This window comes from Phasianus colchicus, chromosome 5, assembly GCF_987193195.1.
Source record: "Phasianus colchicus chromosome 5, bPhaCol1.hap1.1, whole genome shotgun sequence".
Lineage (NCBI taxonomy): Eukaryota > Metazoa > Chordata > Aves > Galliformes > Phasianidae > Phasianus > Phasianus colchicus.
In genome coordinates this window covers 41,460,551-41,483,236 of record NC_143440.1, presented here as the reverse complement: position 1 = coordinate 41,483,236, position 22,686 = coordinate 41,460,551, and the positions used below count along the sequence as shown (strand labels likewise).

Genomic DNA, 22,686 nt, shown 5'->3' with positions numbered 1-22,686 from the left:
AACTCACAAGGCTAAACAAAATTCAGTGCTCTTGTTCTTAACTCATTACCCACTCAGAGGAAATAGTAAAATATTAAGACCACAATGGGACATGGCAGTACCACAGAGAAATCTCTTCAGTTCAAATATCAAACACTAGTATTTATTAATCACTCCAAATAGTAATATTCAAGATACATATTCTGCTTCATGGAAACAACTGAATTCAGCTAAGCTTCTTATAATTTTGCTTTCAGTATCAGTGAGGAGAAGATGATAACAATCCCAAATCTGACGGAGGGAATGGAGATCTAAAAGAGCACAAGGCAGTAGAAACTGGAATTGAGGGTGGTAAAAAGTGGCTGAAATGAAGAGATGTCAAGATGTGGAAGAGACAAAGGGAGTTTGGGGGAGGAAGAGCCAGGCTCTGTGAAGGACAGGACACTACCTGTTTTCTCTATGTCTCAGGAATGAAATATCTGGAAATCATTCAAGTGGCAAGGATTGTAAGAAGATGTTGCAATGACTCAGACATTCCACTTAGTTCTGCTTTTGAGTTTTCCTGTTAATGTCCCAATCAGCATTAGACTTATCATTACTGAGCTTGTGAAAACTAATAAAAATAATATTTGCATATCATTTCTACAGACAGAAGACCTGTTAGTTGAAGAAAGAAAATTAACTCTTAAATCCTCTATTACTGCTACTATTACATCATCCAAAAACTCTCTTAACATTCTTGGCTACTGCATTATACATTAAATGGAGCAAGGATGGAGATGTGATCTCTCTTATTAGGACAACTGACAGATTTCTAAAAATACAGGAAAGCTTGCAGAAACACAAAACATTAAAGAAAGCTTCTTTACAGTAAGAGAAAAGGAAACATCTATAAAAATAGACTCCTAGAACTTACATATTTAGAAGCAAGACTGCTTTTCTTAACTGTATTAGACTGACTAATAAAGAGTGTATGTTTTCAGGAATCCAGCCTTGATTACAACTGAAGACTATTAAAGGTATAACATACTACTTTCTCCATAATTAATCAAGGTTCTCATGTTCTAGAAGATTTTTCTGTTTTGCATTCTGGAGGTTTAGGTTAAGTTCAGATGGTCAGCAGTTACCAAAATTCAGAACACAGCAGAGCTGGCTGTCCCTCTATTCAGTATAAAGCCCAATACCCAGACAAGCACACACAAAGAATCTAGATGCAACCTTGTGAGAACTCAAGTTTCAAGGACAAGATGAAGACTGATATATAAAATCAGCAGACGTGGCTGGGAGCTGTTTCATACAGCTCCCTTCTATGCTTTACATCAAACAAATCCATGCTAAATTTTGTCTTTAACAACTACAACAATCGCTGCATTATCTGAGGAAATTCCCCTTCATAACAAGCTCTTGTGTGCTTTGTGTAATTCCTTTACAAATAACCTTGAGCCTTGTGCATGTCCTCTTAATATCTCAGGAGAGGATCTCGCTTTTTTGTCCTCTCTTCCTCTCCTGCCTGCCCTCCCCCAGCCCCCAAATTATCTCTTGCTGTCTTCTGGGTGGTTACGTTTAATCTCAGGATTAGGCAGCAGTCTGCAGTTTGCCTGGAACATCTTATCAGCTTCCAAGAGACATTTACAGGGAGAAAAAGACTCCGGTTTTGATAGCAGTAATTGTATTTAGCTTGTAAGATACAAGGCTATTTATCTCAGGGCTGGAAAATCACAGAGGGAGAGATAGAAAATGTTGCTGATAAAAAAATAAATAAAACCAAAAAGAATGAAGAAAAGAAAAGAAGCAACTCCCTCCCTCAAAGTCCCTCCTCAAGTGGAGTGATGACATGGGTAAAGGACTTTACTGAACAAAACAATCATGCCACTTATAGAAGGAGATTGAAAATATCAAGGGAATGGTGATGAAATGCTTAAGTAGGACAAGAAATGACCTGGTTCAAAGTAGGCACTGAACTCTAGTTTAGCAGTCATGTACTCAGGGAATTAGATTTGTAGAGATGTGAATAACAATTTTTTTTGAGATACAGAACACTAATATTCAATTTATAATAGCTAGTGCCGTGAATATCCAACATTTCTGAAAATGAAGTCAGTTTTTATTTTTCAAAGAAACTTACAACTGTTCCTCCCATTGGACACACAATGTCAATACAAGTTATCTTTCTTATTAAATGCCCTTTCCATTACAAATTTGTAGTTTTCAGCACCTTCTCCCCAAAACAGCTTAATCATCCTTTTCTCCCATCCCAAAAGCCTTGTTAAATTCCTGATGCTGATGTGACTCAAGTTCTATTTGGCCTACAGAACTACTGCAGTAGTTTCAGGTAAGTATTAAATACAAAAATAGGATTCAGATATTTTGAATTTCTTAGGCTGTAACCAATATTTCAATTTAGTACTATTTAAATAATACACAAATAGGGCAGACTTAAAACCATCCCACTGAGAAATATTTAGCACTTAGAAGTATCGAGTTGCCTTTGATAGCAGGAACAAAAAAAAAAACAAAAACAACCAACCAAACAAAAAACCTATTCACATTCCCACATTTCCATTTGTATCTCTGTAATCACAGAGGAAATTCAATAAAAAAAGATAAGCTTGAATTATATCAAACAGAGATGAACAACAAATATTTTACTTGTTTGCAGCACCATAATTATTTCTCTGCAGCTAAAGCAGATTAAACAGATGATCTATTAAATCAATACATGGATGATGTATATTATTTCTGGTGTCCCCAAAAGCATCTTGGAAATTTTTTTCAAAGATGAGAAGTGATAAGGTAAAATATACTTTTAAAAATACATGGTGACTAGATTTTTCTTCCAGAGCTTATGTCTTACCACAGTTCATTTAAACAAAATGTATTTAACCTTTTCTTCTGTTACCACGAGCGTAAAATAGTTTGCTGAAAATCTTGAAGGATCATGAAAAAATTCATCTAGCTTTCTTCCCTATCTCACATCCCCTCTCTAATACTAATCAAGCAATTTTCAATCTTTCCCTGAATATATGAAAAATATATCAGTGCAAGAAAACCATGATGGCTTTTACATTTAAGATAGGTAGGACAATCATGACCACTGTAATTTTAATGTGAGCTTCTGGGAAGCAATTTTTTTCAGACAGCAGCAAGTAAGAAAGCCTTTTTTTTTTTTTTTTTTTTTTTACATAAACTACTAAAGATGTATTTTAGGTAAGACTTTAAACTGACATAAGCCAGCTTGTAACAAAGGAAGTAATTTTATCTTTCTCCATCTCCTGACCAGTCATTTTCATGATCCTGTAGCCTCTTCTCCTGGGCTATTTGCATGGTGACTAGTATTGGTGAAATGACTCAGCTGAACAGAAGGTGAGAGTAGAAAAAAGAAATTTAACTATTTAAATAACATGAACATGAGAAGGAGTGAGAAGGAGTAATGAAAGAATAAACTTTGCTGTCCAGATCCATATGTAAACTGTGTTACAATCCACCTATATCAGCATTTTTATTTGAATAGTGAGCATGCCTCTGAGGTTTACCTAGCATTCCCTACTTGCTATGCTGTGGTTCACATACTAAAATACTCTCAGGGAATGTGAACTGGATTCCTTTCAAATGAAATTAAACCAGAAGTTACATTCCAGCTGTTTAGGGAATTCAGTCTTTGGGATTGGAGCTAGTCCAAAACCTCAGACTGGAATCAGGGATCTTAGAACCAACTTTTTGTTTTATGGGTGTACTCTCATCAGGCCACAGTACTCACCAGAGCTATCACAAACTCTCTGGAGTTCTGTTATAAGCTACCCATATTCCTAAAATCCAACTTTCTTACAATTTGTACTTGATTCAGAAAATGAAAAAAATGGTGACATTTTTTTTCCTGTTTTGAAGCCAAAAGAACTGAACACTAATGTCTTTGGACAGGGCAGAGACTCCTAAAAGAAGTCTAAGTGATCACTCAAGAGAACGATAAAGGGGAAAAATATAAAATCTGTACTGAGAGAATGAACTAATGAATCCTCATAAGGGCCCAATTGCTTAAAGTTAGCCCTCCCATTTCTTCTTCTTTTTTTTTTTTTTCCTTTCAAATGTATAAATCTAGGATACAGTTCTCTCAGCAAAGTATATATTTCTTTAAATGCCAGCATATTTCTGCCTCTCACTTCCTTTCCTGTAATCTTCTTTAAAACATTACTCCACCTAGACTTTTGCTCTGGTTTCTTATTCTCACTGTAAAGCTTCTCTTCACCTAGTTTTGTTTCCTTTATGACTGCAGAAAATGTAGTCAATGCATGGATGGATGAACAGGAATATCAGGCTTCTTTCAACATTCACTACAAATCTGGCAACATACAAAGAACTTCTTTGCAAGAGAAATGAAGAAAAATCTGCCACTCAAGAACTAAAGAAAATTTAAGGACTGAGGTATTTCAGCTGTGCTTCAAGACAAAAGATTTGTTTTTAACCCTTCTGAGAATTGCTGACTCCCAAACCTTAGGATGCCTGACTTAAATCCTTCTCACTGTACTGTCATGCCTCAAGTTTGAAGGGTTTTACAGTAATCTGAAACAAAAACATGTCACAGACTTCATTTGCTTAAAACAGCTTTCCTATCTAACTTACTTTTATTCCAAAATGATTCCTACTACATCACCAAAAAGATGAATTTAAATTTAGAGGCATCTGTCAGGAACAACATAAAGAAGAAAATGGCCAAACACAATCTGTTATCTGGAATGTACACTAAAAGGTGAAAGCACGTGAGACAGCGGAAGAGAGGAAGTCATGGAAAATAGCACTTTAGGGCACAGCAATTCAAATATATTTTGTAGCAAAATGTGTACATACCCTGACTGAGAAATACATTGCAACGATCAACTTGGTTAATTAAGCATCAAGGAATTGGTCATCAGTAGAAAATATATATAAAGCCCATCTCCTTATTGCACAATTGAGGGAGAGGAGAAAGGGCAAAATACAAATAAATCATGAAGAGTTCAACAGCTTTGCCTGAACCAAGTCACAAAGCTGAACAGCAGGTAGGAGTCCCATTGTTAACGCTGCCGTTTGCCATTACCCATTTCTCAAGAGCCTTGTCTCAGTTACCTGCACTGGATTACTGTTCAGAGTCTTATTATCCAGTAAGAGAAACTCCGTCAGAGTTTGAATGATATTAAAACTGAGGACTCATTTCTAAATCTGAGCCAACCTTAGCTTCAGGTTAATTCCCTCCTTTACAGTTTATCATAGAATCATAGAATCCTTAGAGTGGGAAGGGACCTTTAAAGGTCACCTAGTCCAATTCCCCTGCAATGAACAGGGACATCCACAGCTAGATCAAGTTGCCCAGGGCCTGATCTAGCCTTGCCTTGAAAGTCTTCTGGGATGGAGCATCAACCACATCACTGGGCAGCATCTGCCATGGTCTCACCACCCTCTCTGTGAAATGCTTCTTCCTTATGTCCAACCTTTAAGCTTGAAACCATTTCTCCTTGTTCTGTCACCACAGACCCCGTTAGTGAGTCTGTCCCCTTCTTTCCTGTAGCTCCCCTTTAGATATTGAAAGGTTGCTATCAGAACACCTCGGTACCTTCTGTTCTCCAGGCTGAACAGCACCAATTCTTTCAGCCTGTACTTGTAGGAGAGCTTTCCCGTTCTGTGAATCACTTCTGTGGCCCTTCTCTGGACACGCTCCAACAGGTCCGTGTCTCTCCTGTACTGAGTACTCCATATCTGGATGCAGTACTCCAGGTGAGGTCTCACCAGAGCGGAGTAGAGAGGCAGAATAACCTCTCTCAACCTCCAGGCCACATTTCTTTTGGTGCAGCCCAGCATACAGTTGCCTTTCTGGGCTGCAAGGGCACACTGCTGGCTCATGTCCAGCTTCCCATCCACCAGTACCCCCCCCTTTTATTTTTTTGGCAGGGCTATACTCCTTTCAACTCCCAGCTTATATTGTTAGTGGGGGTTGTTGTGACCCAGATGCAAGATCAGATTTACCTCTAACCCTTTTCTTCACAAGAAAACAGCTTGTGTTGCACGTTACTGAGGCGTAATTGAATGTTTTTAAAAAACATACAAACAAAAATACAACCCAATACGTACATATCAGAACTGTAGGTTTTCTCCTTTTCTGCTTTCCTTTCACTTCCTTGTCTTTTATATGAAGTTGTAAAACATATCTCTGGAATCTTTCATTCCCTAGTTTCTTTAATTTCAATTTAACTGAATACAGTGTTTTAAGGAAAGCCAATATTCTCTCTCTTTGCTCATTTTAAGAGCATCACACATTTATTTGTACTTTCCATTGAGCAAGTAATTATGAATCTGATGTATAACTCTTCAAGAGCTAATAAAACTCAGAGAGGAGCATAGAAATACCATTAAGAATTCCACCCTGCTGCCATCACATGTGATGACAAACAAACTTTTGCTAATTTGCCAAATTTGTGAACACAGCCGCAACATCATGCAGAAAATTATGCACACATTAAATTGTTCACATTATAGACATCACAGCATGCTCAAACATGTATGTGCTACAAATAAGTTTCTTTTTAAAACACTACAAAAAACTGTCTCTTCCAGAATTGAAGTGATCCTACATGTAGGACACAGAATTCCTTCAATATTAATACACAAGTTGAATATGAATTGCAATTTCAATATTCTATAGCTGAGACATACTAGATTAGTCCCGATCAGCTTAACCACAGAACTCTTTCAAAGCTGAGATTCTGCTGAATGTGTTTATTCTCTTCATGAAAAATATTAGGCGCATGTTTGGTTTGCTCAGATGTCTTCTAAATTATCACTTCCTTAGAAAACTGAACTAATAAGGCATGGTTTCTTGTAGCTATTCTCTTGTTTAAGTTTTTCACAAAGCTGAGACATTAATAATACATTTATCTATCTATCTATGAATATTCTGGCTTTTAAGGCAAAGTAAGATCAAGCCACAGTCCTTTCCCTGGGAGAATCAGGATAGTGAACTCCTCCATTAGTTATTTTCACTAGCCATGTTGGACTTGAATATATTTTTTTCTTTCTAAAAATCTTCTGTTCCCTCCATCAAATTTGGCTAAAAAATCAATATGAAAATTAACTGAAAAAATATAGGAGACACACACAAAGTACAATCCCCAAAGTCCTATTTTCACATGGAGAGGTTGAAAAATACTACACCTACAAAGAGCTAGAAGGTGAAACACCTGCATGGAAAGGAAATGATGTCTGGAATATAAAGGTTCCTTTGGGGTACAACTGCATATACTTGATACTAGGCCAGAACATAAGACCAATGCTGATTCTATTAAAGCATATACCTTCTAAAGAAAATGCAGGACTACTTTAACCAAAACAAATACAGAGGATACAGAGGTATTCTCTGAATGTGACTTCTTTTTCCTTTAAAAAAAAAATCTCAGAAGCAATAGCTGAATGCTTTGTTTCTTTATAGGAGGGAATTACTACAACAAGTAATAGGAGGAGAAAACATATTTGTGGGATTTTTACTGTCTATAATTGGCTGGCAATTAGGTCAGAGATATTTTACCATAAAACAACTGAAGAAAGGAGCAGAAGAAAGATGCTCAGTTTGGGGACCTACAGCCAACCTACTTTTTCTTACCAATGGATAATAATGCTAGAATCTAGCTCAGCATTCTTGTCATTACTCTCTTAGAAAGCAATTATTTCACTAAAATAATGATAATTGTTAAAGTGTACTCTTTTGCACACACAGCATCAAAACACTAGAAAAGAATCACCGAATATGAAGTAACATCACTTGCAGTAAAAACTTCCCCATGCACTTTCTGATTGAATAGAAGAGATGAAATTATCCCTTTGGAATAATTTATTAGTGTTTGAGAATAATGGAATATTCATACAAAACTACAAATTGCCTTGTGCCTATCAGTACATTTTTCTATCTTTTATTCCAGATCAGTTATGTATAATCTAGAAAGGAAGAACTGGAAGTTGCTTATACTTAATACTTGGAAGCAACAAGATGATCATTGCTTGATCATTGTCAACAAAGTGCGAACAAGATGAATATGGGTACAATTGGAATTGTTTCCCTGTGTTTCTTCTGCTTTTTGTAACTATCCCCATCACCATGTCTCAACTGTCTTATACCCTGTCCACATCATGTACAGCAGCCTATTTTTCACTAGGGGTGAGTATAATCTTTTAACATGGTGATGTGGCTGTGTATTCCCAAGAGTGAGGTAACATGAGACAGTGATTCAAGAGCCACTTGTTCAGTATTCCTGGTGGACTTGGGGTGATGACTTTCCAAGAGGTACTGAATTGCTGCACTATATTTTGACCTAAAGTCAACTGAGCATTCTCAGCTTTGTCTAGATTTTGTGTCAACCACTATTTATGTGCAAACCTAAAAGAGAGCAAAAATCAGGTGATGAAAAATGGAGGCAAGAATAAGGTTAATTCAAGTATTTGCAACTTAGTCTCCCACATTCTTTACAGTTCAGCTGTGTACCTAGATAGTCTGCATCTTGGGGATGGCTAAATCCACCTCTCCTTCTTGCAAAGTGCACTCAAAACTTTTCTTTCTTAATTACTGAGAATATCACAAGTAGCAAAACCAAGTTTGTTGTTGACTTTTTTTTTCTTTCTTTCTTTTTTTTTTTTTTTTTTTTACTCTGCAGAACCAGAGTCACTTAGAGACCTCCATAATAGCAAAATCTGTGTGTCTCATACCATAGAGTTATAAAAGACCAACCCTGTGTTTTCCAAAAGACAGAACATTCACCACTAGGCTGGTCAGTTTAATATTGAGACGATGCCACAAAGATCAATATAATAACCACCTATTGTTAAATGTTATTTTGTAAATATGGGTAGACAGAAAAAGGAAAACAGAAAAAAGCATGTACCTGTTGGATAGTGTTCATTCACTGGCCAGCTGTCAACTTGAAGCGTAGCATTGCCGCCATTCCTGGTAAAGCGCACCACATGGTATTTGCCATCATTCACAGGTGTGCTTTCCTCTTTAATAGAGATATCCACCGTGCCAATATTGAAGACTACACCAATCTTGCCTTGTTCCTGAAATGAAAGAAAAAAAGAAAAAAAAAAAAAGCTCGCAAATTGCTTGCTATTAGGAGAATGTTCTGGCCCTATAAATCTCTAATGGGTTACCGTGCCAGTAGATGGCACTGAAGAATATACAGAAGCATCATCTTGAACTAAGTCAAGCTACACTTCATTGGCTCTGCTTCAAGGCTAACATTGTCTTCCACACTCTTCTTTACAGCTTTCACATGAACATAGCGACTTGTTTGCTCTCTTAAGTATTACAAAATACAGTTAAGAAATCAGGCAATAAAACCAAGGAGATGTGAATAGTTGCTTGAACAATTCCACTGATTAGTTGTTTCTTGTTCAGTTGCCATCTGAAGTGCAGCCACATGCAGGTTGTATCCTAACTGTTTCACAAGTGCAAAAATAGAACAGAATAAACACCCTCCACCCTAAAACAAATAACCATGGAAATCAGTAGAATGAATGCATTTTTAAAGATAACAAAATAAGAAATGAGCAAAAATGTACTAACCAGCTTTGGACATTTGAGGGAAGCTAATTGCTCCTAAACCAAATGGAAAATGCTCCGGACCTTCAAAGGATTGGAGTGACTGCAGTCTTATTTTTCTATCTCACATGCTCCAAGCGATGACTTGGATCCCCCTAGTGATCTCCCAAAACTTTCCAAATGCAGTTAACAAGAATACATCTTCAAGCTTTCAGCAAGGAGATGTACTGTAAGCTGGCTTCAGAGTTTATGAAGCATACTACTGCGTATATGGCATGGATTCAGTTCTGATTCAGGCAGAACTAAAATGCCTCACTCAGAAAACTAGTACATTTGTTACCATCCATACTACAAAACCAGCATTAGCCTTATTAGCTGTCTCAATAGAGAAATCGAAAAAGAAACAAAACGAGACAGTGGAAGGCCATCTCATAACCTCTTCGAAATAGAACTGTGGTGTACATCAGACTTTTTTCTTTTTTCTTCTTTTTTTTTTTTTTCCTAGCAGTCTACCTTATTCTTTGAACTGCAAAACTGCAGTATCAGTTGAAAAGAAAAACAAACAGTCCTATAACTAAAGAGATCATTTAAAAAAAACTAGACTGTGCCTGGATTACTTTAAATTTAGCACTGTAACAGCATATAAAGAATTTTCCCTCTTCTCCTAACAGCATGCAAAGCATTTTCCCTCTTTTCCTAAATTTTCGACTCTGCTGCATTTATACTGGACAGCAAGAGTCTCACATTCATTCACACTACAGTGCTATAGACTGTCTTCATTATAAGATATCAATAATCTTTTTTTTTCACGTTAATAGAGGGAAGTTGATTGCAACATTTTATTGCAACTGAGAAATGCAGAAAATTGTGTAAAACACAATACAGGCCTAACTGAAAGCCTCCTCCAGCTCTCTATACAGTCCCTCCTCCAGCAATGTTCCTCATGACTTTCTTGTAGAGGCATGACTTTACCAGATTGTGATATTCATACTTGGACTGACCAGGATCTTGTCATGAAAATGGTTCTGTTCCAATTACCAGGATAGAAAACAACATAATGCAATTCTCTAAAAGCAGAGCTATTGAAGCCAAACTGCAAAGAAAGACTTGAAGGTATACAAGACATAGTTTATTAGTTTATTCATGTTTTGTTTTTTTTGTTGTTGTTTTGGTTTGGTTTTAGTATCTCTAGGGCACAAGATTCTCCCTGGAAAAAAAATTCAACTGTTAGTTTACTCATTACTGGTAGAATAACAGTAAAGCAAACCAGAAAGAAAAACCTACAGCAAAATACAATGACCATAGATACAGGGCAAATTCAGGATTTACTTTCAAAATTTCTTTATCTCCAGTTTCCTATATTACAACAGCTAATTAAAAGCAGCTTTAATGAAAACTTTCTCTCTAAATTTGAAAGATAAACTTTACCACTAACACTGAACATTTCTTTATGGACTTGGCCTCTATCACTGCATTCCCCATCCAGCTAGCAATTTTCTTTCTTTGTTACCAAACATGGATATTAACTAGACCTGCAAGTATATGATGAAGAAAGATGCATTTCAAAGCCACTATGTTTATTTTGCACTTAAATAAATAAATAGCTTGCCAAAGTGAGGAAAAAGCAAAATACATAACCACAGAGCTGCAAGTTATATGCTCCAGAAGAACTCCAGAGAATTATAGTAGACAGTAGGCATTTCTTGCTATCAGCACTCGCTGACCTGCTCCAAACATCTTACACAAAAAGGTGATCACACATCCCTTGATACTGCTGCCCTCAAAAGTCACATTGCTTTCTCCTCACTTACAAATTTTTTGGAGATAAAGTTCTGTCAGGAGGTTTCTAAGACATCAGGCATGTAATTATCATTACTTAATGGAATGGTTGTAGATAAATCACAGGTATGAAAATACTAAAAAGAATGAATAAAGCTTCACTTTGGCCTCTCTGTTCTACACTACCACCCCCTTCAGGCCCTGGCAGCAATTCCTTGTTATATGCACTGCTCCAAAATGTTACTATGAATGTTTTTAAATGACACAGGCTAATCTACATCCAAGAATCAGGAGATATGGAATCTTACCCTTAAGCACTATTTTCCTTTGGGCAACAATTTATTTTACCTTCTCATAAAACAGATTCTTCATCAGTGAAAGTGGAGTGACAGATATTTATCTTTCCAAGATCTACAAGCCCTGTAATCCAGACATATTTTTACCTAAACTCTGAGAGCATTTTAATAATCCGAAGAACAATTACATGTTGAAATTGGAAGAAGCTGACAATGTCCTCTTAAAAGACCAATGACAATATTTGCCCCTCAGTTTGATGACAGAAAGCAATCTAACTGAAACAATGTGAAGGGCGCTGAAGGAGTAGGCAATTATTTTAGTACAGAGCATCACAGTGCACAAGCTGGAGAGGGAGATTGTGAAATTTCAGCCGTACACCAACAGTATACATACACTACACACACTGCTTACTTTCAGAAGGGCTCTAAATTTTGGTCTTCACTTTTCAGCCATCTTTTTCTTAATCTAAAAATCAAATCATCCAGACCGAAAGCATATAGATGTTTCTCAAAAACTAAAAGAGAGAACACCAGGCAATAAGACAAATCCTACTCTGAACTGCATCTATATGAATAAATAGCAATTCTGTGGAAGAAACTCAGGAGCCTTACTGATGCAAGAAAAAAGAAAAAATCTTCATTGAGGTGAAGGGATATATACATGTATATATATGCATATATATTTACAGCTAATTTTGGCAGATTTTTGAGAGATATTATAAGCAGTAGGTCAACTATTGTTTTATACTTCTTTTGTTGCTGCTTCAAGATGTCAAACTAGATTCTCTAAATTCTCATTACAAACCTATTTATCAAAAAAAAAAACCCAATACATATACAGAACAAAATAAATAGAAATTATTACTCTTAGGGGTCATGGTTTTTAAAAGAAGCAATTCTCACAGATACATAATTTATAAGGCTAAGAAGGACAAATGTTTTACTCTAGTCTGCTCTAAAATTGTATATGAGACTGTATATCTTGTCAGAATTGATCTTTTTTTGAACTATGGAATATATTCTAGAACAACATGCAATTGTGATCTGAATATTAACAGCTGAGGGGACAGTCATTTCAACTGGGTCTTTTCAGTTACTTCTTTGATGAGGTTGGTCCAATTTTGAACACGGTTAAAAAGGCAAGAGAAATGTCACAAATTATAAAGAAATGGAATAGTACAGAAAAGGAAAATCTCTGTTATAAGTTAATGGTCTACCTTTAACTTGAATTTTTGAACACAGTAAACAGAGCTTTACAAGCTCCCTCAGTAACAGAAAAAACACAGAAGGTTCTAAAAAATATCAAATTTGAAAAAAAAACCCATCGTTATTATTTTAATAACTGAAAGAACTACAAATATTTACTAAAATCATTTGGTAACAAAATATATTCAAAAGAAATACATTCTGAGATAGTACATAACTGAATCATGCAATTCACTCACATAGTATGTGCTGGATGTTTTAAGATACATTCAGAAATATACAAATTCATGGGAGGAAAGTCAGTCATGAACTACTGGACACAACAGTGTGAATATAATATCCTGATCAGTAGATCTTTAAAAGCAGATCATTACTGTTTGTTTTAATTTTTACCATCTGTATTGAAAAGCATCTAACATCATACTTCTACAAATGGCTTGTTAGACTGTGATCAAGTAAAATTTATTTGAAGGCTATTATCAATTCTTAGGCATTTCATAAAGTGGTAAAATGCTGAAATTAGCAAAGTTTAATGATAATCCAATCTTTTCTACTGAAAGTTTTATAGCGTGGCTACGCTAAACATCTGCTGAGGTCAGGCTTGTATGTATAGTTCTGCCTTAAAGCAAGACAGTACTGGAGCAGATGACTTAAATTTCCAGCTTCATCTTTCCGGGATTGGCATACTCACGCCAAACCCACATAATTTGCTATATGTCTGGAACTTTATGCATCACTACAGGTTTTTAGGTAACTAATACACAATATAAATAAAATTAAGCTCAGGGATTTATTTGAAAGCCGATATCATGAACAAAGCCTGAGACCTTTGGAGATTTTAACTCACTCACAGAAGAAATCTAGCCAGTACATGGCTGAAATGATTTATTTTCTATTTTTACTGCTTCTCAGCTCTACCTTCAACAAGCCATTTGATTTGTCTTTCTAGATTACAAAGCCACTGGGTTATCATTCGGTACATTTGTATGGTATCTAGCACAGTAGAACTCTGGTATCCAGTCTGCCTCCAGATCTTGTAGTTGTACAAATAATTAACATCAACTTATCTGATATACAGTATCATCACAACATTACCATGATCAGGCACATACTAAGCTTGCCTAAGCTAATTTCTTCAAAACCCAGAGAAAATGGGCATATCCAGTTTCTCTACTTAAATTTATTGAGCAAAGCCTAGTAGTCAGTGATATGTAGTGGTCTTAAGAGGAAGGCTTGTTTTTGTGCTACTCAACACCCAAATTTGCCCAATTTAATTTTTTCTTCCTCTGACCCAAGAAAGTATTAGTGTACTGCTAGCTAATTATCTGGCATCAAAATACAATTTAAAATTCATTCCAATGTATTAAGGTCACAAAATTGGTGGAAAACAATTGTTGTTACAAAGCTGGTGAAGCTCCAGCCATGAGACCATTAGTCTTCCTTGTGTAGGGATGTCACAACGCAAGTAAGGAAACAGAAATTAACAACATGATGAAAAGGAGGCAAAATGAATTATTAAAGTGATATCTGTCCATCATTTCACTGGAAAATACATACTTCAGATGGTTAATTTGTTCCCTTAGCTTATAACACGCATCACGAAAGCCTGCCCTACATCTTGGTATGAACTCCAACTATAAGTAAGATTAAACATACTGCCCATGCTTTTTCAAAATACTAATTGCATATTCTGGAAATTATTGAGAAACAATACTCTCAGATACGATGCTGGACTTAAGGAAAAAAATCAGAAACCATTCTGAATGTTGATGTCAATTTTGATTTTTCTAAATGACTGAGACAATGCACACCATGTTCTGCATTTTAATCTTCAAGTAACCAAACATGTACCCCTTCTCCTACATTGCTAAAGTCAGCTGATCAAAAACAGGTCCTGTACTGTCACATAACTCACTTCTAAGACAAAAATGTCACTAGCTTCTAAAAATGTCACATGCACTTAATAAGGAAAAGTCTGTAGTGGGAAGTCAGATTTTAGAAGGACACAAGAATAAGCAACCCACTCAGCAACAGAGATCTTCCAGGATAAAACATCTCCATCCATCTCACAGTGTCTCCATTGGAGTGTTAATCTGCTCGGTAACAATTTACTCTGAGAGAAGCTAAAATGTCAGTTACAAAAATACAGTACCAAAGATATGATACTTACCAGCAGCATAAAATAAACTGCATACCGTAACTACCAGGCTTCTTTATCAAGAGACTTGATACAATTGTTTGATGTCTGAGGATGCAGCATCTATCATACGCTCTGTAACAGCAATCAAAGCTGTCTGTCTCAATCCATAACCCATAGAAAATGAGCACTTGTCAGGGAGATGGCATTAAAAAAGGACACTGCTGCCTGACAGGAAAGGTGATGAGAAATATCAACTTGCCACCATCCAATTAATCCAAGGAGAGCAGATACAGAAGTGCAAAGGAAACTTTGGACACAATTAATCTATTTAAAATTTGTTTTGTCTAGAGCATGCTTGTAAATTCTATTTTAACCTCAGTTGTTAACAGTATTGCGGGTTTCAAAGAGTTCCAAAAATGCATGTTTAAAGGTATTCTATTACACAGCACTGTAACATCACATATCTGCATATATCACATAGCACTGTAATATCAACATATCACTGTATTTTCCCTTTTCAGAGTGTTTATGTATAGATAGAATCATAGAATTACTCAGGTTGGAAGGGACCTCAAGGATCATCAAGTCCAACCGCAGCCTAACCGTAGTACCTTAACTCTAACAATCCTCTGCTAAATCACATCTCCAAGATGTCTGATAGAGTTTAATGTATCTATGCTGTATACTTCTTTTAAAAAGAACATAACAGATTTAATGAACTATATATAAAATCAACAGAATGTTGTAAACACAGCAGTAAGTCTTCCTTCCTAGACAAATGAGGAATATGAGCTAAAGTTCAATAGGCCTCTCCAATCAGCCAAGATAATGAAGAAAATAAGGGTATATGTAAACACGAACAGTGCCTGGATTTTCTAAAAGGTTATTTCTAGCTTCTCAAAGCTTACTTTTTTTAAACTGCAAAATTATTTTAAAGACAGTGTAGTATGGCTAGATTCCAGCAGAAAGCTTTTCCAATCTTGAATTGGTTTCTTAAAATTTTGCATGGGAGTAGAAAAGATAATATTATGCATGAACAGTATGTGAACACTGCAGTGTTCTACCGTACAACCACTATACTTGTATTTTTAATGAAAATTTCCTAAATAATTATCTACAAATTTTAGAAACTTTCTATGACACAGCAATACTTGGTAAGGAACAGTGCAATACTGGACAGTAATGGTGAAAGAGAAGACAGACTGCTTTTGAACACATCCCACAAAGGAGACTACCAGAACTACCCGCATTTTGCGCACGAGTAAACTGAGATAAAATAAACTGACTTGTCAAAACGTCACAGAAACAGAAATAACAGGAACAGAAAAAATAATAAAAAAGGCCCTCTAATTCTTAAGCCAGTAACATACTATTTACGTTGACTTTACTACCAAAGAATATTCCAAACATTCCAATTTTCTATGTGCATAGGATATGCTACTAAATTTATTTATGTAGAGTGCTGCCATTTTCCTTGGTACCTTTTATGTCTAGTTCAGTGAGTGTTTTTCCATGATACACTGTGGTGTGATCTCTGTGTTCAGAACTCTGCGGTGCTCAATTCTAGGCCCTTCAATCTGCCCTGGAAGGGGCACTCAGCTTTTTTAAGTATAAGGTCTTTTTTTATGTTCATCTTCACCAACAGCTTCCTGAACCTAGGTGGGAACAGTATATTACATAGAGAGTGAATTTTCCTGTAGAGAAAAAATGTGAATTTTCATGAATCAAAATCAAGATTAACCTCTGGGAAAAAGTTATGACTTACCTATGCATATAATTTTTGTTATGGAATTCACTTGATGTAAAGCTGCTTGGAAATGAAGTATCAGCCACACAGCCTTGCCAAGATTGTACTTCATTGGATAAATAAGAATTCCAATGTCAAATTAAAACTTAACTAAAGGATGTTACACATAAAATTGAATTATTTCCAGCACTTTTTTTTTTTTTTTTTTTTTTTAACAAAATAGGTGTGGAGAGAGTAGAGAGCAGATTAACGTCTGTTTCTATATATTTTTCATAGATTTTCTTCTCTTCACCTTCTAAGAAAAAAAAAAAAAATCACAAGATGTGATAGAATAGTCAATAAAGTAAAGAAACTGCTTAGAATTGTGCTGAGAGCCTAACCCTACTGCAACTACAGCAGCCCTTAGATGATAAGAGTTCTCTAGATTATCCTACGTTAAAATCAGTGAGAAGAAACACAAGTGCATGAGGCTGCACTTCCTGATTTAGTTTCCTTCTCTGTATGAACCAATCACTTGCTCACGTTATTTTCTGTGGAATGAAGTTATGTTTCTTTAGGCCTGCAAGAAAAGACAAAGGACTACTTCCTCAGATCTCCTATTCATGTATTGTTTTGGCCACCATTAAGAGCGCTGGGGTAAAAAAGTGTCAGGGCACAGGAGGCGAGATCAGGAAGGTATCGTTCATGGATTGGGAAACCTGCTTCTGTGAACACAGCTATTTCTCTGTATCTCATGTTGCAAGAATAAGATATCTCATATCTGAAATAAAAACAGAAAAGGAATCTCAGAGATTCCTTTGGGGCAGCAGTGTTTGGCAGATGTTGGGAGAGCACAAGGTAATTGAGACCTAGACACAAAGACCACAAAATGACTTTGTAGTATGTAGGATAGGAGCAGATCACAGGTATCTATCTTACAGATACCTATGTGACTAAGACAGAGTTTTTATGAGACAACTGAAACAGCCAACAGGATTATAGCTACTACGCTATTGTGATTTAGAATATACTGTTTGTACTTGCATACTGGAAACAAAAAAGAAATTTTCTTGCCTTTGTCCAGGACTCTGTGATTTGGCCACACACTAAGTAAATATTACGCAAGCAGAGTTCTCCTCACTTGCTATTTTGTCAGCATACTAATGAAATTAATAGGACAAACCCTGACATGCAGGAGAAAGTTGTACAGGGGACCCAGATTTGAAAAAAAGATTTAGCTTGACACTGTATGCTCAGCACAAAATAACACAGCCTTTAGAAATCAAATTTTAAAGAGAAGCTGTTCAGCTTGGAGGAAAAAAAGATGTCCCTTATTTTATCTTTTTTCCAATGAGAGGCTGGGGAGTGGGCCCACAGTCATTTCTTCTTCCCACATAAATTACCTACCCAATGAACTGATTGGGAGAGTCAATTAAGTTGTAACAGGTTGATTGTGTAGAATACAAACTGAAGGAGAGATAAGGGTGATGGATGTCTCTGGCCAGGTATTACAGCTGTTGTCTGTGCCTATTCTTCACACAGATGAAGGACAGTATTGGCAGCATATGGCATTGGAGTTTGGACTTGGAAGGCAAATAGAGCAGACTATTGATAAAAGGAAGTAAAACTAAAGCAGTATGGTGGATAACAAACATGACAGACTGAACTGTTGACCACCTTCCAAGTTTCTTCACCTCTATATCTTACCAAGATTTCTAGGATTCCATCTCCATTCCTACTACTTACCTTTTATTTCTGCCTGCAGCACAAAGGAAATCAGGAAGGTTTAACTCAAAAGTCTAGAAGTCAATAATCTTTCCACTAGCTGCATCCAGGCATCAGTCACTGAGGCAGATTACCTAGGTAGAAGTCTCATAAAATACTATGAATATTGCTTTGCCTTGAAAGCCTTACCATAACCAAAATAATCAGATGCTTTAGAAAACAGGGATTTGGGTGCTTCGGTTGGTGGGTAGGTGTGATATATAGAAGAATAAGGTGGTGGCAACTATCAGTCATCCCTTGGTTAAGATTTCTGTTACAGCTTCAACAGTAAAGATATGCCATATTCCTGTATTCCAGGACTTAAAGAATCACAGGATACCCTCTACGTCACAGAGTCATTCTGCCACTACAGTCATTAAGGCCATAATTTCTGGCACAATCTGTGATCTAAGTTCCTAAGTAGTAATAGTTTAATGTCATTTCTTCTTCTCTTGAATAGTTTTAACACTGATTCTGTACAATCTTTCCTCTCATATGAACACCAGTTTGGGTTATTTCTCCTCCCAGAATATTCTCCTTTTTTTAAATATTATTTTCTTTCTTTCTTTCTTTTTGACAACTTTAATCTTCTTCATGTAAGACCATCTAAACTGCACTGTAAAATAGCAAGAGGCTTCTCTGGAGTCTGAGGAAAATTTCAGAATATTTTGACCACCTCCAGATACAATTGACATTGTATCTATGTGATACAATTTCTGAATGTTAACATCAGAAGACGAAAGGCTGGATTTAATTGACTCTCCTGTTGATAAGCTAATATCAAATAGATCATTAACAATAACTCATTTTCTCAACCTTACAGATGGGTTTATGGTCACGTATAATAGTGTAAAAAGTCAGAATCCAGATCCCTTCAATGTCTCTGCTATATCTACGCTATGGATAGACTATGATCTTCAAAAACATTTTAAAGAGCAACTATCAGCCAGCTCACTAGAAACATTAACAATGCTAAATTGAAAATAAATACATCAGAAATATAAGCATTTAACTCCTAGAGCTTTAAGAGACAAAGAAAAGCATCTCAAGACAATAAACATCAGTATCCAAAATATATTATTTTGCAAATCCATGTGCATTCTGTAAACCAGTGCACAATGCTAATGACACAGCCTTATCAGGCTGCTATATAAAGGAAGCTACACCAACAAAACAAAGAAGACAGTACACGTACAGATATGGGTGTGCAACAGAAAAAAAATTAGGAAAGCTAGCATGAGTACCATGTATTTGTAACCATCTTGTGTTCTATTTTTTCTCCTGATACAGAAGAAAAAAAGAGTAGAAAAGTACAACAAAATAGGCTGTGCCAGTTGTTTTGTAATTCTCCTGTTAGTCTGTGGAACCTCACTGTTTTACTGAATAAACATCATTATCAATACATTGCTTTGTATCTCGTTACAATGTAAAATCACCAAAGACTTCATAAAACGGATATCATTTTGGGGGGAAGTGAGTAATATGAATAAGTTTATGCAGATCCACCATACATCAGTTATGCTCTGGTAACATACAAGAATGCATTACACAACATAAGTGAAAGAAGCTCTAGACAATACAAATAACATCAGTCTGCATGCAGGAGTAACCAATATTATAGCTTCAGGGGTGGATAAAACAAGCAGACTGTGGCTCTGTCTCATGATATTGTAATGTTCTTTTCTCACACTAGAACACAAGTTAAATTAATTACAATCCCATAAACAGATGGATAAAAATGACAGTGTGATGCATAGCAAATTCCTAAGGCAGGGATCTTAAAGTTTCAGAACTTCTCACCCTCAGATCTCACATACTAGCAGAGAATTATCCCAATGCTTGAAAAGAAGCCATCAATCAATGGTCAGAAGACTTCAGGGAGGGCAACAGCTGTTCAACATTTCAGGATTTTTTTATTTTTTTTTTGTAAGACAATCATCAAAGATTTCAAAAGAAAACACACTATATTGTTTTATATTGTTTCGTTTTCCTGTAGAGAAACAAAAGGCATATTACTCTTGCTTCCATTTTGTCTTTATTTTTCATTCTTCCTCTTCTTTCAAAGAAGATAAGGAAGAGGAAAAGATGACAACATGAGATAAAGCAGAAATATTCTTAAAATTTATGACTAAAATCAAGATATGTTACCTGAAGACAACTTTCTAGAACAGAAATAAAAAAATCAATTTCAGTAGAACATATTAAAACTTCAAACAAATGTCCAAAATGAGCCTTATTTTTATCTATTTAAATCTTTTCTTCACAATGAAGGGTGTGAGTTTCTCATCTGGAATTAGCAGCAGAGCAAGCCTCCTTGAACTGGTAACTAGTGGCTTCTACTATTATCCTTAAATAAGACATACCATTATAACCTTTCTCAGTGTCATGTACTTACTCAAACCCTCATGGCTATTTCTAAAGAGGTTAGCCTCCCTTAATCTCCCTGCCAAACTTTAGGAATGATATCTCAAAAGACAAATAAGAAGAATTACTATCACAAGAGATAACACTGATGTCCTTCTAATAAAGACTCTTGTTGACAGTGAAGCATGTGCTAAGCAGTGGTAAGGGAAGTTGAGTACGTTCCCTTCTGGAGTTTGTTCAAAACCAGTGGAAGCACAAATAGCGTACCTATAAGAAAGAGCCTGGGCATACTCCAAATATGATATTAATTCTTCATAGGTTTAGTCACGTTAGCAGATCTATACAGTTTTCTACTAGAACTCAACATTTTCACCCACTGTAATTACGGCAATGGAAGAGAAAAAAAAAGTATCGTAAGCGATTTTTTTTCAAGTACTGTTATTCAGTTCTTACAGCTTCTTGGTGCTTTTAAAAATGCATTTACCAATTCACTTTTACCATGATACACTTTCAAGTGACCTCATCTTGGATTGTTTGGGTGTTATTTTATTTTATTTTTAACATAGAATGTTAAACACTCAAGGATGCCCCTGTAATGTAATGATTCAGTATCCCAGCCAGTGGTTAACACCTCTGCTTCAAGGTGGTACTGGATACACATAATTTCTCAGCCTTAAGGAATGCATTTCTTCCTTTCTTTGTGAAACTGAGTAGGTGGCTTCAAGAAAAGGAAATATGAACGTCTTGCCCTCTTTTCTAGTAAATGGTTCATGATGAGAATAATTTGAAATGCAAAAAAGCTTGAAAGAGGCTTTATTGTTTTAGTGAGAGATGTTAATGGCAATGGCTGCACTTAAGAAAGAAAAAAAAAAAGAAGGAATCAAAAAGTCAGCAGCTGTGTCTTGATCTGGATCAAAGCAATAGAGAGGGAACTGCGCCAAGTATCTCCTGTGAAAGTGTTTCCCAGTTTTCTGTATACTCTATTAGATATAAGGAACTCCATAGTGCATTTCAGTGCATACTAGAAACACTATTTTTTGAAGATCTGGAGTTCTATATGCATGATCAACTGGGATGAGACCCTTAATTCATTTACTGTAGACTACCAAATAGCTACAGAAGTGTTCTTTTCGTACCTTTGTGGATCGAGTTAAATAGCTAACTAGAAAGGAATAGCATTGTTGAATCCTTGAGAAGGATGTTTATCTGGAAACATTCTGGCTTAAAAACTGTTGCTTTAAATTGATTCTCTGAGTCTTAACACTATTAACAGTTGAACATTGGGTATGCTTCATTATTTTCTGAGATTTACCTGTGGCTTATTTGCAGAAGCCACCTTTCTATCACTGTATTGACACACAAATGGAACCTGCACTTAACCCTGCCACATTTGCTAACTGAGCACAAATCAAAGATTTCCACTCTTCATTGTCAAAAAGATGAAGATGAACTATTTTCTGTCCTACTCAAACAGCACTTGTGCATCCAGGTTAGCCATCTACCAGAACTGATGTAAACCACAGCATCAGGTCCTGACCACAAACACATCAGAACATTTCCCTGCTTTGACTTCAGATGAGTGCAGATGTATATTTTTCTTGCAGTGACAATAAACTTTGGGACAAACATTCTGCAGTTTCATTTGTGTAAGTTGCTTCCTCTTTCAGGGCTTTACAGAGAGTAAACTATAGTATAGCATAAGAGCTTTTTGTCTTGTACACTAGACCTGGAACAATGATCTGAATTTCTTCTTTTATAAGGCTATGGAAAGGAAAAATGAGGGAAATAACAGAGGAGGTCAATCACAAAAGCATCAACATTGTGTACCAAACTACTACTGCTAGCACAGATCAGTGCCTCCACTGAGTTTCTGAGATGG

The 22,686-nt window shown here is 36.0% G+C and overlaps 1 protein-coding gene across 8 annotated transcripts in view; it reads right to left on the bottom strand.

The window, feature by feature from the left end:
• Positions 1-22,686, bottom strand: part of NRXN3 (neurexin 3) — a 938,203-nt gene that overhangs the window by 121,708 nt on the left and 793,809 nt on the right. For all 8 annotated transcript variants that reach the window (XM_090141457.1, XM_090141455.1, XM_090141456.1 and 5 more), the window contains one exon: positions 8,877-9,048. In XM_090141457.1, the coding sequence (XP_089997583.1) occupies positions 8,877-9,048 (172 nt within the window). The remainder of the gene's footprint in view (positions 1-8,876; positions 9,049-22,686) is intronic.